Source organism: Trachurus japonicus, chromosome 4 (assembly GCF_045865225.1).
Source record: "Trachurus japonicus isolate A0001 chromosome 4, Traja_1.0".
NCBI classification, from domain to species: domain Eukaryota; kingdom Metazoa; phylum Chordata; class Actinopteri; order Carangiformes; family Carangidae; genus Trachurus; species Trachurus japonicus.
The window spans coordinates 31,531,446-31,548,218 of record NC_140910.1 but is presented as its reverse complement, the minus strand read 5'-3'; the positions used below and the strand labels follow the sequence as shown (position 1 = coordinate 31,548,218).

The window sequence follows — 16,773 nt, the reverse complement described above, 5'->3', positions numbered from 1 at the left end:
CAACTTCTGAACCGTTTATGATAGAGACGAGCTGTAAAAAGCATCTGAATTGTGAGATTCCCTGCTTTCCGAGGGTCATTGAATGCTGCATCTATGACAACAAGGGGCCGTATAGGGTGCGTGTAATCACGTGGTACAGGAACAGATGCCAGAGTCACTGGCAAAAACTTTAACTGCTATTTTCTCAGGTTTTAGAACAGAATAAGAGAGTAGGAGATCGTAATTCAAATGGCCACATCTCGAAAACCATCAAATGTATGACTTTGACTAAGGTATCATTTTAAAGCTTATTTTCTAATCTTTCCATTGATACCAAAATCTCAACTTTGAAATTTGGGTCACTGTGACTCATTTTGATGGATCGGGTCACATTTTATTGTTGTGTTACATTTTTTAAAGTTTCAAAGCTGAATCTTCTGTCCAAGGAAAAAACTCAAACTATGGACATTTATTTGCAAGAATGCATCTAAAACAAAGAAACAAAATAGAAAATAAATTTAAAAGATAATAATTTGGAAGTTACATCTACTCTACACAAATTGAAGGTGCAGTGAGGTCTAACAGTGCGTTCACACAGTTTGCCTGCTGGAATATTTGTTTTTACTTGCGGCATTCGTGCGATTATTTCGCTTGAGTTCAATATTTTGAACTTGTGCGAACAGGCGATTTTCGCGTGTTTGCGTCATTCGCGCCGCCGGCATAAATTTGCGTCCATTCGCGTCTGTACATTGACTTTGTTTGTAATCTTAGCGCGCGAAAAATCTGCCTCGCGCCCGGTGTGAACCCAAGGTAACACAATAAAAGAGAAGTCAAGTAGCTGCAGCAGGTGACTGTTTGTTAATGGTGCAGTAAGTTTGTGGTGTATTTTGGTTTTACTGTTACTGTCAAATGGGAAAAACAATAATTGAAAATCGAATCGATAATCCAGGGTTTCTGCGAGGTCTTGAAGCTTTTAAAAGTTTCATAATTTGAAAATCTAAATTTTCAACCTTAAAAAGAAACACTACAAGCAAAACACAGTTTTTTTCATGCACTGATCAATTTTGAGATTTTGGGCTATTTTTCTTCCTTAACATGTATTTTTTCAGAAAAGGATCGTTTAACCACCTATAGTTCTGCAATCAGGGATGTAGTGGTGCATGTCCATAACTGTCCTTAATCATCCTGTCCTCTGTCCGTCCTCAGGCCTTCTTAGAGATGAACTCGGAGGAAGCAGCTCAGAACATGGTGGGGTATTACTCCACTGTGATGCCCATCATCAGACACCACCCGGTCTACGTCCAGTTCTCCAACCACAAGGAGCTGAAGACGGACAACTCCCCCAACCAGGAGGTGAGACTCTGTCCTGTAGTTGACCCTGTAGTTGTGTTTCCATCAACCCCTAAAAATGTTTTTAAAAATGTGATGGAAACACTTCTTTAACATTCACACGTCGCTCCAGGTCTCATCACATCTGATCCCTTCTCTCTCCCTCTCCATCGTCGGTTTGGAGTCGTCCCGTCACGTCTCCACAGCTGCTAAATCATGAAATGCAAAACGTTTTGCACGTCCAACTTACTTTAAAAACTGAATCTGATGGGCAGTGATTTTATGAGAAGTTAAAAGTCTGTTCTTCATTCACAAGAAGAGTACACACGTCATGTTTATGGATTTTCTTGCCCTTGTTTGACATTTTAGAAATATAGTTATTATGTAGTGAAAACCTGTAGTGGCTGGCGTTGACCCTGTGTCTCTGTCTCTCGTCTCAGAGGGCCCAGGCTGCTCTCCGCGCCCTCAGCTCCTCCCACGTGGACCCGGCTGCAGTGGCTCCCAGCACCGTGCTGAGGGTGGTGGTGGAGAACCTGGTCTACCCCGTCACCCTGGACGCCCTGTGTCAGGTAACTACTACACAACAACAACTACACAACAGCAGACATGTGGCTTGGAGCGCTGCAACCTGCCAGTTAGAAAGATGTGTTTTTGTTTAAACAGCGACACTTGAACGCAGCATGCCGCTCTGCCCGCTCCGTCCCAGCTCCATGTCACTCACATCACTGTTCAGTGCAACTTTTGTGTGCTGCAGCAGCTTTATCATGAAAATAATCAATCAAATAATCAATCTAACAACCCAAAAAATGCTTCAAATATTTTTTTCTAAATAGACTTTATATTGAAAGGAAACAATATAAACCCACTTATGCCATTAAAAGTGTTCAGAAAAGGTCGGAGGTCTACAACTACACCTGTGCATCAAGTCTCATTCAATAGGAAAATACAGTCATTAAGTTATATAAATGTATATTTAACTTCATCTTTTCAATCAAAATATAATGGGATATAGCTTGATTCCACCCTGAAACGTACAGTTAAACTATTTTTGAGTCTGTGTGGAGGCTCGGAGTTCATGCAAACTGCTGCATAAAGCTTTATGTTAAAGGGGACATATTATGCTCATTTCTGTTTCTTGACATGGTACCTTGATGTCTAAAAGTAGTGTTAGTAACATGCTTTGGTCAGAAAAACCAAAAGATTGAGCACAGCTGGGTTCTCTACACACCAGTTTCACAGCCCTGCTCTAAATGGTCGGTTTGGAACCTTCGCTCTGGTAGCTGAGGTAACCATGGTAACCATGGCTTGAATATTCACATCACCCGGCTTGTGATGTAATAAGCCGTGTGAAAATAAAACGGCTTGTTAAAGGGATAGTAGCATTTTTTTTAAAGTGGGGTTGTATGATCTACAAATAGCCCCTAAGTACTTTAATTGCAGTAGAAGACTCTCTACACTCCTCCCGTTAGCAACGCCAGCCCATAATAGCCCTGCCCAGAGATTTACAACATACATTGTTGTGAACAGACCCAAAGAAACGGCCTATTTTCACGGCCTAAAAGAGGTTTTACCTGAAAAAAAAATACACAGTTCCATTGTTCGCTATAATATAATTTTTCCAGCCCTTCAAAGTGCAGGAAAAACACAGTTTTTATTTGGAGCTAACCAACTGCTGATCGGCGGGCGCTAACCCTGGGCGGAGGGATACGTGAGTTGGTTAGCTCCAAATAAAAACTGCGTTTTTCCTGCACTTTGAAGGTAAAACCTCTTTTAGGCCGCGAAAATAGGCCATTTTTTTGGGTCTGTTCACAACAATGTATGCTGTAAATCTCTGGGCAGGGCTATTATGGGCTGGCGTTGCTAACGGGAGGAGTGCAGAGAGTCTGCTACTGCAATTAAAGTACTTAGGGGCTATTTGTAGATCATACAACCCCACTTTTAAAAAATGCTACTATCCCTTTAAGAGACACATTTTCTTACTATGGCAGTTTACAAAATATTGACATAGTTGGGGTGAGGAGGCACTCCGGATACGCAAATACACATACTAAAACAATGAAGAAGTGAGTTTTGCATAATATGTCCCCTTTAAATGTGACGAGACGAGAGAGGATCATTGACCTCCGTTGACTTCTGTTAACCCTTGTTGACCCCTGTTGACCTCTGCCCTCTCAGATCTTCTCCAAGTTCGGCACCGTGTTGAGGATCATCGTCTTCACCAAGAACAGCCAGTTCCAGGCTCTGCTGCAGTATCCTGACGGACCGTCGGCCCAGGCCGCCAAACTGGTGAGTCCTGACCCGGAGCTGCTGTAGGACACGGCGCCGACCGGTGGCGTCCTGACACTGACCCCTCGTGTGTGTGTGTTTCTCTGTGTGTGTGTCCCAGTCTCTGGACGGACAGAACATCTACAACGGCTGCTGCACGCTGAGGATCAGCTTCTCCAAACTCACGAGCCTCAACGTCAAGTACAACAACGAGAAGAGCCGAGACTTCACCAGACCAGACCTGCCCAGCGGAGACAGCCAGCCCCCCATGGAGCACCCGGCCATGGCCACCGCCTTCAGTAAGACCAACTGAATTTATCCAAACAGAAACCAAATCTAACCGCTGGTCTCTGCCTCCTCCTGCAGCATCTACATGTGTATACATACAGTCACGTTGTTGAGTGTTTCAGAGTCCTCCGTGGCTTCTCTGATACCCCTTTCCCACTGGCCAAAAAACCCGTTTAAACCCGCTAACAATCGGCTTTTGGTGGCAGTGGGAAAGGCGCACCGAGCCGAGGGTCAAACGACTCGGCAAGCGACGCGGGTTAAAATCACCTTTAATCGGCTCGGCTCCGAACGGCTTGCAGTGGGAACGCCAGACCCGCGTCAACCCGCTAATTTACGTGATGACACTGAACGTTACGTGACGCTACGTCATCGCGCCGGTCGCGTCTCATATCACGTACCAAAACAAAGCTCTGCTCCGCTCTGCTCTCACTCGAGACTGGGATCAAAAGATCAGAGAACACTGACCAAAAACGATGGAAAAAAGAAAAGAAAAGAAGCCACAGTCTGTTTAACTGACGTGTTGTGTTGTCATGACGACAGTCTGTTTAACTGACGTGTTGTGCCGCGGACGTCCGTCATCCGGCCGCAGCAGACTCTGTCCTCCGCGGTCCTGGTGCTCCAGGTCAGCCAGCCAGAGAGTCTGCCTCGGCGGACGGACACTCCGCGGCGGGCGGCTGTGGCATGGCTGTGTGTGTCTCTCTCACCGCGGATGAGAGCGGGGCGACTGGTTTATGCTCTGTCTGATCCCTCAGCGGGGGTCAGACTCGGCTCATTTTGGTCAATGGGAAAGGGGCCAAATGCCGATTGTTAGCGGGTCGACCCGCGTTTAAAAAACCCGCGTCGACCCGCTAATTTTAGTGGGAAAACGGCTTGAGTTACAGGGGTCTCGGCGTAGCAGTGCATGTCCATATGACGGTTGCAAATGGATACCAACTGTCTTCGGAACAAAAAGACACACCAAAAAACATCCAAATACCTCCATGCTGCTCGTATGTAATGTCCCTCTTGTATTGAAGCCCCGAAATGTGAAATTGTCCCGAAAAGAATTAAATAAGTCTATATTTCAAGCTTGTTTTGTAGCGGAAGCTTCTCGAAGCTCCTCTTCCCGGTTTGTCAAACTTGGACGAACCAGGGTCTGTCCTCTTCCCGGTTCGTCAGGGGCTTCAATACAAGACGGACATTACATACGAGCAGCATGGAGGTATTTGGATGTTTTTTGGTGTGTCTTTTTGTTCCGAAGACAGTTGGTATCCATTTGCAACCGTCATATGGACATGCACTGCTACGCCGAGACCCTCTGTAACTCAGAGAAGCCACGGAGGACTCTGAAACTTCTCCCAGCCCTTAGTCCACATGAGGGTGAGCAGATAATGAGTGAAATTTCAATCTTGGGTGAACTATCGCTTTAACTAATTAATAATTAATTAATCTGTCTCACTATCATAACAATTACACCTGAGATAGTAAACACAGCTGGTCGATTGGAGAAAAAAAAAAAAAAATTGACACTCGAGTGAATTATTTACTTTCCGCCATTGAAAACAGGTTCTTGAATGTAACTTGGTCAAAGTGAGACGTATCCTCCAGATTTTTTGCAGTTGGTTTAGGTCAAGTTGGTTCGACATATCAGACTCGTATGGGCTCGGAGAAAATCTCTTCGTTACTTTCGACCCAGGTTTCGGTGCCTGGATTACAGCTCTGACCTCTTAGAAAAATCTTTTATTGCATCGATTGCACAGCAGCTCTTCCCCGTGTTGGATATTGTTTTTAAAATTTGGCGGCTCTGCCACTCGGTGGGCGTAACCGCAGCGACTTCCGAGTAGCGTGATGTCACGTGCATACCCTCTCTCTATTGGCTCAGACCTGTAGCTCAGTCGTCTCCGTCTTGTCTCTGTCTCAGCTCCAGGAATCATCTCGGCTGCTCCGTACCCCGGAGCCACTCACGCCTTCCCCCCGACCTTCACCATCCAGCCTGCAGGTGAGTCTCACCTCCCCACTCCTGCTCCTGTGGAGGCCGTCTCTATGGTTACGGTGCCAACAGGAAGTGACAACAGTAATGTAGAGAAACACAGTGAAGTTGAATTAAAAAAAATCACCTGTTCATTACTGATTATCAGGGCTGCAGACGAACTGGAGCACAGTTGCCCCATAACTTAAAATTTTAGGAGCATAAGCAGGAAATTTAGGGGCGTAAATTGACATGCAATTCAAATATTCACATTTCCTTTTCATTCATGATCCCTATAGAAACCCAAAACATAATGAAATACGGCCAATAATGAAATAATTTTGGCCATTTTAAATGGAATAAAGCCAATAATGTAATAACTTGCCGACAATGTATTGGCTGGTTATTAGGTATTTGGCATATTATTTAAAACCTCTTTTCAAATTGTATTAACTGATAATTTAATAATGTATGTTTCGCTTGATTTATTTTTATTTTCAGGGTAGAAGATGTCAATGTGTTAACAACCAGGTTATTGAAAAAAGTTAGTTACGTTATTGGCTCAAACATTTTCTTACATTCTTGACTTCATTACATTTAAAATGGCCAAAATGATTACGTTATTGTTGCTACAGTCCTCACACATCTTGGCCTGCCACCTGTAATGATAGATTCCAGATTCTTTGAGTCGCTCCTTCCACGTTTCACCAGTGTTCAATCATGGTTCAGTCATGGTGTGGTCCTGCAGCTCCTGGTGTTTTACCGGTCTCACCTCTCTCAGGCGTCTCCCACTACCCAGGGCTGACGGTCCCGGCTCTGCCCGGAGCGCTGGCCTCTCTGTCGCTGCCCGGCGCCACCCGGCTGGGCTTCCCCTCCATGGCTGCAGGACACTGTGTCCTTCTGGTCAGCAACCTGAACCCCGAGGTGAGTCCCTCACACGGCTCCTCTGGTCCCACATCAACACCAACACCATCATCATCATCATCACCACCGTCAGTCTGAGACGCTCTGGTCCCCTTTTTCCATCCAGTCTGACAGCAGAGTGATGAGTAGAGGCCTGAACATGAAGACCTGCTCAGTTTTGTCCTGTCAGGTGGTCTGAGCTCCGTCTCCACTGCATGACATCAAACACTAGCCACGTGCGATTGCCCCCCGCATACCATAGGGGCCAAGCTCCAACCCCAGTTTTTTTTATCCAACACGAGAATCAAACCCGCTAATTTTAAAAACACACCGGCAACAGCGACCACTGATCTGTACTGAGACTGTTGTTATTCTGTCACCTGAGTTAAATGATGCTGTGGAAAACCACGCTGTGGTCCGTCATCGAGGTGCAAAGGGTAGATACTAAGCAAGATGGTTATCTGTAGTTTACCTTAGTACTCGCGAGTACCCGACCCAGTGCAGGACTCTGCTGTGAAGGTGGAGACATGCGGTGGTGGTGTATTTGCGACAATTTTTTTTTAAAAAAGAAAGAAATTTGAGGGAGCGGCAGCTAGGATTTAGGGAATGGCGGCCCGCCACTCCTAAATGAATGTAGAGGAAACACTGGCCATTATATGAAGCCCTGACGCACGAGCCAGATAAGCGTCTTTATGACAACACGTGCTAGAGCTCATGGGAAATGCAGTCTTCATTTCGACAAAACATGAAAGTTCAGAGGGGCTTAAAAAAAAAAGCAGCCGGAAAAAAGAGAGGGTAAGTCATTAAAAGATGCATGAGAGTAGCAGAAGTAAAAAAGGATTCTGGTCGGCATTCATTCCTGTTTTATTCTGATTATTCATGGCTAGAGACGGTGTGTGATGTCATCAGCAGTTGAGGTCAGAGGTCGCTGCTCTGACAGGTGCAGGCGTCCTTCATTACATCATCATCATCATGGTTTAAACCTTGAGTTTCTTCTTCTGTCAGACATTAAACGTTTTGTCTCTCCTGTGACTTCCTGGATGAGATCTCCCACACCCCCTGAACACACACACTTAAACACACACACACACACACACACACACGCAGACCCACACACACTTAAACACACACACACACACACACACACACACACACACACACACACACACACACTTAAACACACACACACACACACACACACACACACTTAAACACACACACACACACACACACACACACACACACACACACACACACTCCTGTGCAATCATGTTTAAATGTGTTCTCTTATATTGACATCATCTGACCCCCCCTCCTCTCCAAAAGGTAATTAACCTTCTGATTGACCCCTCACCTGTCTTTTTTTCCCCTTTTTAATTTGTTGCCATGGAAACGCCTCGGACCCTCCACCTGTCCTGCCCTCCCACCTTTACCTGTCCTGTCCCTCCGCTGCCTTCTCTGCTGTCTTTAAGAGAGTTACGCCCCACTGCCTCTTTATTCTCTTCGGTATGTTGTCACTAGCTTCTTATTTTGAATTCTTTAGTATCAGCCGTTGATTTAAAAAGTCATGTTTGTTGTTTTTCCTCTTTTTTTGCTTTTTGTTTTTATGTTTAAAAAAAAAAGAAGAAAAAAAAGAGTTTGTTGGTTGTGTCACATGAAGCGTGTTGATTTTGATTGATTTGAGTTTATTGATCACAATATTTGCAGCTTCTCCTCAGTGGTCGACTTGTACCATACTGTTGTATATTCAAATTAACAAATTAAAGCTCCATACAGTATAAAGATAGATTTTGTATTAAAGCTCCATACAGTATAAAGGTAGACGTTTGTGTTAAAGCTCCATACAGTATAAAGGTAGATGTTTGTGTTAAAGCTCCATACAGTATAAAGTTAGATGCCCATGTGTGCATCATGTGTGTGATTATAAAGCAGCTCTAGGTTCTATATTAATACTGTGAAAGTATCAAAGCCTCAGTCCACAGAGAAATGCACACAGCCTGTATTCAGAAACCCCGCCATCCAACAACAACCTGCAGGATTTGGTTTCTCTGAGTGTTTTATTCTGAAATCTGCTCTGTTTCTAATTGGATCAGTCAGAAAACAGTCAGCCGATCAGAAAACAGGCTCAGAGCCTCCTCTCTTCTGATTGGCTGACACTGAAGTGTTGCCACTGGAGCTCCAGAAAGAAACAGGATTGTCTTGTGATAATGACACGGAACAAGGAACAAACAATATATTTTATTTCTAACTGATCAATTGACTAAAACACACTTTTCTGGTTCTGCATGACCTGAAGCGGTTCAGTTTGACCTTTAGTGACCTCTGAGGAGTTGCATCTATTGTTTGATCATCTTATGTTAGTGATCTTGTCTCAGTTTGAGTTTGCATGCCCAGTTTCCTTCAGTTTGCATGTCCTCAGTGCTGTTTTTTTTAATTTATTTTTTTTAGTCCATGTCAGAAACTCCACCACGGTTTAATCTGCCATGTTTAATTTCCTCTGACCCTCAGTTTCCTCACTGCATCTCCTGTGTACAACCGTCCAGGAATCCTGCCTTCTAAATTAAATTTTATAAAGTCATTAGTGTTTCCTGACCGCAGCGTCTCCTCCACCTTCAGGTTCACACTTCCACAGATTTCCACTGACACATTAAAACAGAGGAAAAGAAAAAAAACATCTCCACATTAGTTTTATTATGAGCATTAGACAGTGGGTCAGTGGCTGTAGTCAGTGTCATACAATGTCCTCTAGAGTTCAGCTCCGAGAACTCAGCTGTCTAACCTGTTGCTGATGTTGCCTTTGTTGTTGTTGTGTGTCTGACTTTGTGTGAAGGTGTTTATGGCGATGTGATGAGAGTGAAGATCCTGTTCAACAAGAAGGAAAACGCTCTGGTTCAGATGTCTGACAGCACACAGGCTCAGCTAGGTAACCACCTCCACGGGTCGACCTCTTCTTGTCTGGTCCATGAAACCAGCTTCTTCATTCCTGTCACTCACAACATTACTTTCTGCTGTCAAAGTCAGAAATAGTTGAAAACATGTTTTTATTTTTTGACTGCAACAGCAGCTCCACAAGACTGACTTACGAGAAAGATGGAAAGACAGAAAGGAAAGAAAGATGGAAATGAAGGGAAGGACGAGACAGGCAGATGGGCAGACAAGCACGACAGAAAGGGAAAAGCAAGAAGACAAAGAAAGAAAGACATGAAAGATGAGACAAGAGGGAAAACAAAGACAAGAACGTAAAGACAGAACAGTTGAGCCTTGGTTTACTAAGTCGTTTTGGTTCAGGAACTGCAGGAAGGGAAGGAGCACTTCCACTACACTAAGTTTATGGTATGATCTAAATGATCCTAACACACAGCAAGTACTAGAAATTTGTTTTTAGTGTTACTCACCTGTGTCTGATTTAACTCGCTCTATTACTTGCTCATAAAAACATTAAACAACTGTTTCTTATCAGCTCAATTCTTGTCTGGTCAGAAACTTGAGCAGTGTTCTCCGCTGATTTTGCAGCTATGAGCCACCTGAATGGTCAGCGGCTGCATGGAAAGCCTCTGCGCATCACGCTGTCCAAGCACACCAACGTCCAGCTTCCCCGTGAAGGCCACGAGGACCAGGGCCTGACCAAAGACTACAGCAACTCCCCCTTGCACCGCTTCAAGAAGCCTGGCTCCAAAAACTACTCCAACATCTTCCCACCCTCTGCCACCCTGCACCTTTCAAACATCCCGTAAGTCATTCAACAGTACGTCAGGGACACCAGAGGATCACGGCACCTGATATCAACCTTAGATTAACTGCAACATTTCTCAATTCTGGTCTCTTGTTGTTTTTAGCCCCTCTGTGGTAGAAGATGACCTCAAGATGCTGTTTTCCAGCTCAGGAGCCATGGTCAAGGCCTTCAAGTTCTTCCAGTAAGTCATTCATCACTGACTCCAGCCCTGATATGCTATCACCCTGCTTTGTCCCAAAGTCTCTCTTCTGAAACCTTCATCTTTGTCCTAAAGTTCCTTCTCTTGTTTTGAAAATCATATGATTGTTTCATCTTTATGCCTTTCTTGTTCTCCCAAACCCAATGCCCCTAAAACCGTTGTTAAACTTTATCCCTGCACCTAGTTCCTTTCCTGCAACTCCATGTCCTTTTCCTGAAGCCTTACCTGAAGTTCCCGACTTTGTTCAGCTTTCATCCTTGTTCTTTGTATATTGTGCTGAAATCTCAGTTCTTAGCCAGTAGCTCCTTTTCCTGAGGCATTTCTCAAATACCTACAGCTTAAGGACAGTGTGCCTTAAGGCCCCAGGCCAGGGCAAGTAGAAGGCTTTGGTAAAATGTTTGATATAGTGATTGTTGTGAAATAACTGAGGGCTTCAGCACAACAATTGAGGTAACCCGAAGAATTTCAGAGCAGGATAGAATGAAAGCGAAGTCCAAAGCTTTGAATCTTCAAGGACGAGGGCTTCTGGAATGGATGAGGGCCTCAGCACACTGAACCAGACAGCAAAGAGTTTTCATGTACTTCTGAACAAAGAAAGGAACATTGAGGTAAGGATAGGAGTTTCAGGGCAGTGAGAAGGTTTCTGAGAGAAGAGAGGGCTGCAGGACCAGGCTGAGGCATCAGGACAATATAAGGGCCTTCAGGACAATATAAGGACCTACATGCTAAGAAAGACGTAAACAGGGGTGACTCAAAAGATCTCCCAGAAAGAACAGGAACGAGAGACCAAAAATAAGGAAGAACAAGAGGAAGACAAGAACAAGGACTTCAAGCAGACAGTTAGGTTTCAGGACAAGGACAAAAGCTTGAGGAAAGGGCAACAGCAAGAGTGAGAACATTAAGGTGCACACAAGAAGTTGAAGACAAGTAACAGGCCTCCATGCGAGCACAGACTATTGAAGCTTTGAGGGCATGGATGACTCTTGAGGGTAAGCCCAAGAAAGACGTATTCAGGGGCGACTCAAAGATCTCCCAGAAAAGACTTGGGTGCAAGGAGAAAGACAAGCTGTTTAGGTTTCAGTACAAGGACAAAAGTATGAAGAAAGGGCAACAACAAGAGTTAGAAAATTGAGATCCACACAAGAAGTTGAAGACAAGTAACAGCAGACAGAGGCTTGAGGGCACGGATGAAGATTTTAGGGCTTGTCCTCGTGTGTTATTTGTCACATTTTAGCTAAAGGAGCATCAAGGTAAGGATATAAGTTTCAGGGTAGTGAGAAGGTTTCTGGGTCAGGATTAGGATGCAGCTGCAGAACCAGGATTTGGCATAAGGGCCCACATGCCAAGAAAGACGTATTCAGGGGCAACTCAAAGATCTCCTAGAAAGAACAGAAACGAGAGACCAAAAATAAATAAAGACTTGGGAACAAGGAGGAAGACAAGAGCAAGGACTTCAGGCAAGACGTTTAGGTTTCAGGCCAAGGACAAAAGCTTGAGGAAAGGGCAACAACAAGAGTTAGAAAATTGAGGTGCAAACAAGAAGTTGAAGACAAGTAACAGGCCTCCATGCGAGCACAGAAGATTTAAGAGCAGAGAGAAGCTTGAGGGCATTTGAGTGAGAATGGGGTTCTCAGGACAAGGATGACAAGAGCTGCAGGACCAGGACAGGACATCAGGACAATATTAGGGCCTACATGCCAAGAAAGATGTGTTCAGGGGTGACTCAAAAGATCTCCCAGAAAGAACAGGAATGAGAGACCAAAAATGAAGACTTAGGAACAAGGAGGAAGACAAGGACAAGGACTTCAGGCAGACAGTTAGGTTTCAGGATGAGGACAAAAGCTTGAGGAAAGGGCAACAGCAAGAGTGAGAACATTAAGGTGCACTCAAAGAAAGACGTATTCAGGGGCGACTCAAAGATCTCCCAGAAAGAACAGGGACAAGACACCAAATATAAAGACTTGGGTACAAGGAGGAAGACAAGATGTTTAGGTTTCAGGACAAGGACAAATGTTTGAAGAAAAGGCAACAACAAGAGTTAGAAAACTGAGGCAAACAAGAAGTTGAAGACAAGTAACAGGGCTACATGCGAATACAGAAGGTTTAAGAGCAGGCATGGATGGAGATTTTAGGGCTTTACCCTCAAGTGTTATTTGTCACGTTTTAGCTAAAGGAGCATCAAGGTAAGGGCAGGTGTTTCAGGGCAGTGAGAAGGTTTTTGAATGAGAATGGAGTTCTCAGGACAAGGATGGTAAGAGCTGCAGGACCAGGACGGGGCCTACATGCCAAGAAACATGTATTCAGGGGTGACTCAAAAGATTGCCCAGAAAGAACAGGAATGAGAGACCAAAAATAAAGAACAAGGAGGAAGACAAGAACAAGGACTTCAGGCAGACAGTTAGGTTTCAGGCCAAGGACAAAAGCTTGAGGAAAGGGCAACAGCAAGAGTGAGAACATTAAGGTGCACTCAAGAAGTTGAAGACAACAGGCCTCCATGCGAGCACAGACTATTGAAGAGCAGGCAGATGCTTGGGGGCATGGATGACTCTTGAGGGTGAATCCAAGAAAGACGTATTCAGGGGCGACTCAAAGATCTCCCAGAAAGAACAGGGAAGACAAGATGTTTAGGTTTCAGTACAAGGACAAAAGTTTGAAGAAAGGGCAACAACAAGAGTTAGAACATTGAGGTGCAAGCAAGAAGTTGAAGACAAGTAACAGGCCTCCACTCCAAGTGTTATTTGCCACGTTTTAGCTAAAGGTTTTAGAACCCCGAGGTTGTACCGTGGTTTGAGAGAAACATCATATTATCAGTCCTTAAGAACTTCCTGATCTGTCCTTCAGGAAGGACCACAAGATGGCTCTGATCCAGATGGGCTCAGTGGAGGAGGCCATTGAGTCCCTTATCGAGTTCCACAACCACGACCTGGGAGAGAACCATCACCTGCGGGTCTCCTTCTCCAAGTCGTCAATCTGAGCCTCAGACTCCCACCATCTGGACCCTGCACCTCCTTCTCGGAGGGCGGTTATCGATGGTGTCCACTACACTCCGATCATTCCAACACGTCGTCTGCAGAAACCATCGTGAACTCTGGTGTGATGTTAAATTATTGTTTTAAAAAGCTCTTTGCCTTCAAAGAGGATTAGGGTCCTTGGGGAGAAGATGCTGGACTACTCTGAGTCTGGAGAAATTCAGGAGTCTTGTGTTTAGCCTCAAATCCACATAATAAATAAAGTCAGGATTCTGAGTTTGTGGTCAGGATTTGAAGGAGGTTTCAGACGGTGCCCCCTCTCTTGCCTTCTTGTTGTGGAGCTGTTACCTTGAGCCACTCTTGCCTTTTGACTTTAAAGTCAGAACTAAAGATTTAAAGTCAGTGTTTCAATTCGTCGTCCAGACTCTGGACTTAAACCCTTTGAATTCTGAATTCATGAACTCACAGTTCTCTCTTTATTCTCACTTTCCCGCGGCCCTAGTCCTCTTCTCTGGTTTCCCCCCGTTTGACGTAACTCGTCGTCTTTACCAGTTCAGGCCTCCGCCAGTCCTGAATCCACCTCAGGCTGTCAGACCTGAGATCAGGCCTCGTTGGCCTTTAGATGATCCCTGTGCCTTATTCCTGGAGTCAGAGCAAATCTCGACTCAGAAAACAAATCTCCCATCATGCCTCTGTAAACTGGCAAAGAGCAGGTTTACAGCTGTCAAAGGTTTACTGTTGAGATGTATTACAGCTATATCCGCATTTGTAAGTGTATTTTATTGTTGTTTCCTTCCTGTTAGTGTTTTGTACTGCTGGTTACTGTAGCGTCAGACATGTGAACTGATTCTGTTTTAGCCGTTTGCTGGGTCTTTTTAGTTCTAGATGAGATTTTTCTTTTTTTCTATTCCTCTTTTGATTTCTTTATTTCCACGTATGCAATCACGTTTTATTCCAATCAGACATTGTAGCAATATTTTAATCATTCCTTAGCTTTTATTTGCTGGGGGTTTGTTTCTGTCTTGTTCTGTTGGGTTTTGTTGTTCGCTCGTCTTGTCTGTTGTCTCTGAACGGTTTATTTATAAGTTTGTGATCCACTACAGCTGAAACCAAAAACGGCCTTTTAGATGCAAACAGACCCGCCTGCCTCAGGTTTCTGGTTTTTAGGACTTAAAATAAAAAATAAATACACAAAGAACAGACTCAAAAGATGGTGAACTGGTTTAGGCGCTCTCGGTGTTTCCTGTGGGAAAGTTGAATGTTGTTCTCGACTGCTTCACTGGATTTCACAGGTCGGTGCGACTTGAGGTTCTGCTGCTGCGGCAGTTTGTGTGTTGTGCCTTCACACGGCGCCGGCCGAGTCGCACGTCTTGACGTTGGGCTGCTCGGGGGGGCCGCCGTCAGAGATGAACTGAAGACATTTCGTTCATCTGTGTCTTAATGTTATTATGTCGACATTCCAGCCGCTCACCTGAACTTCACGATGAAGCTGCTTCACTGTCTGAACCGCAGTCGTGCTGCATTCAAGACACCTGGGAGCTTTGGTCGATGATGGATTGAGACTAGGAGAAAAAAAAATTATTAAAATGGCTCAGCTCATTCCTGCTCCATGTCCACAAAGTGTCCTCTGACTGATATCCTCAGTTCCCACAATGCACTGCACATCCTCCAGGGGCAGATCCACTTGGTCTGAACGCCCCACAGCGAGTATTAAAACACAACAACATCTACCTGTCTCAGGTATGTCCCCTCCTCCTCCTTGGCCAACAGGTCAACTCTCCACAAAACTAGACGCACAAACTCCCTACATCAGGACTGAGACCCGGTTCCTCAGGTTCTGATCACAGCGCAGTCGTCACAGTCGGACAGTGGAGCAGTGATGTCACCAGAGGCCGAGACACCGACACCGAATCAGGGACCTGGATCCTCAAAAGTTACTGAAATTAAAAAAAAAGAAAAAAAATCAATCTCACTTGATGTGAATCATGTCTCCCCAGGTGCCTTGAATGCATCATGAGCCTTCAGTGTCGGGGTGGGGGTGAGATAGGTGAGGCAGGTGAGGCAGGTAGAGGGGTTGGTGGGGGTTGGGATGGGGAGGGGATGGGAGGGGGGGTGGTGTGTTAACTGTACATACATGTTTTGTAGCACAGGTGAGTCAGTGATGTTGGTTTTATATCTGATGAAACGTTTATTTTGATTCAAGTGTCGACGGTTCTGAGCCTTAAACTGTGTCACAGACAAAAACACATTAAATCACTTTTTATCTACGACTGTGTCATTACTCTCTGTGTTTGTGTGTGTTGGTGTGTGTGTGTGTGTGTGTGTGGACAGTAGATCATCTAAGAACGCCAGAAATGCATTAGAATAAATCAAAATATGTACACTCCATTTTCAATAAATGTATCGTTTTGTCTTTTATAGATATTTTGATATTATTATTTAGTGGTCGACTCACCCAGCATTTCCTCGTTTCGGTTTCCCAGACGGTGCCCGATGGGTCATGGGAATAACGCCGTCGGATCGAACTTCGAACCGCCGACTTTCGTTCTTGATCAATGAAAACATTCTTGGCAAATGTTTTCGCTTTCGTCCATCTTGCGCCGGTCCAAGAATTTCAACGTGCACATGGAGGCTCATGGGAAATGTAGTGTGAAAACACTTTGCTTTCGAAAACTCCTCATAGTCCCTTTTTAATAAACAATAAGTACGGTAAACTTTAATGATTATCATTGAGGTTGTAATACAGCGGGATCCCCAACCATCGCTTCTGTTTACAGGATTTTTTTTTTTTTCAGTCTTAGATTTAATTCAAGGTGGCATTAAAAAGATCTTTAAAAGTCTTAATCTTAATCTTATTTGAGTTGCTGAAACCTGCAGATACCCTGTGTGCTGATCAAATGATGATCAAAACGATTGCACCTCAAGAGTCCGGAGGTCCTGCTCTGCAGTGGAGACACGGCCGCGGAGAGAGAGAGGATGGTTCCCTCTTTACCAGGAACTCCTGCAGTGGAAATGCACCTAATTGTAATAAACCCACTGTAGGAAAGTTTGTTTAATTCAAGTTTAGTTATGACATCACTGTCCAGGGATGCAAACAGCGCGCCGAAAAGCGAAACTCGCTTTTTTCATGACCAGTTAGGTGACTTGTGTGAATCGTTCA

General features: G+C 44.6%; 1 protein-coding gene across 6 annotated transcripts in view; it reads left to right on the top strand.

Moving 5' to 3' along the window:
• The window catches only part of ptbp1b (polypyrimidine tract binding protein 1b), a 32,000-nt gene extending 17,192 nt beyond the window's left edge, over positions 1 to 14,808 (top strand). For 3 of the 6 annotated variants that reach the window (XM_085775188.1, XM_085775186.1, XM_085775185.1), the window contains 11 exons: positions 1,186 to 1,332; positions 1,749 to 1,877; positions 3,484 to 3,594; positions 3,695 to 3,872; positions 5,762 to 5,839; positions 6,609 to 6,733; positions 8,185 to 8,218; positions 9,543 to 9,635; positions 10,226 to 10,442; positions 10,549 to 10,626; positions 13,486 to 14,808. In XM_085775188.1, coding sequence (XP_085631314.1) covers positions 1,186 to 1,332; positions 1,749 to 1,877; positions 3,484 to 3,594; positions 3,695 to 3,872; positions 5,762 to 5,839; positions 6,609 to 6,733; positions 8,185 to 8,218; positions 9,543 to 9,635; positions 10,226 to 10,442; positions 10,549 to 10,626; positions 13,486 to 13,618 — 1,323 coding nt within the window. In that variant the 3' untranslated portion in view covers positions 13,619 to 14,808. Of the gene's footprint in view, positions 1 to 1,185; positions 1,333 to 1,748; positions 1,878 to 3,483; positions 3,595 to 3,694; positions 3,873 to 5,761; positions 5,840 to 6,590; positions 6,734 to 8,184; positions 8,219 to 9,542; positions 9,636 to 10,225; positions 10,443 to 10,548; positions 10,627 to 13,485 lie in introns of all 6 variants that reach the window. The other 3 variants (XM_085775187.1, XM_085775184.1, XM_085775189.1) reach the window with 1 other exon arrangement.
• Positions 14,809 to 16,773: the final 1,965 nt, after the last annotated feature.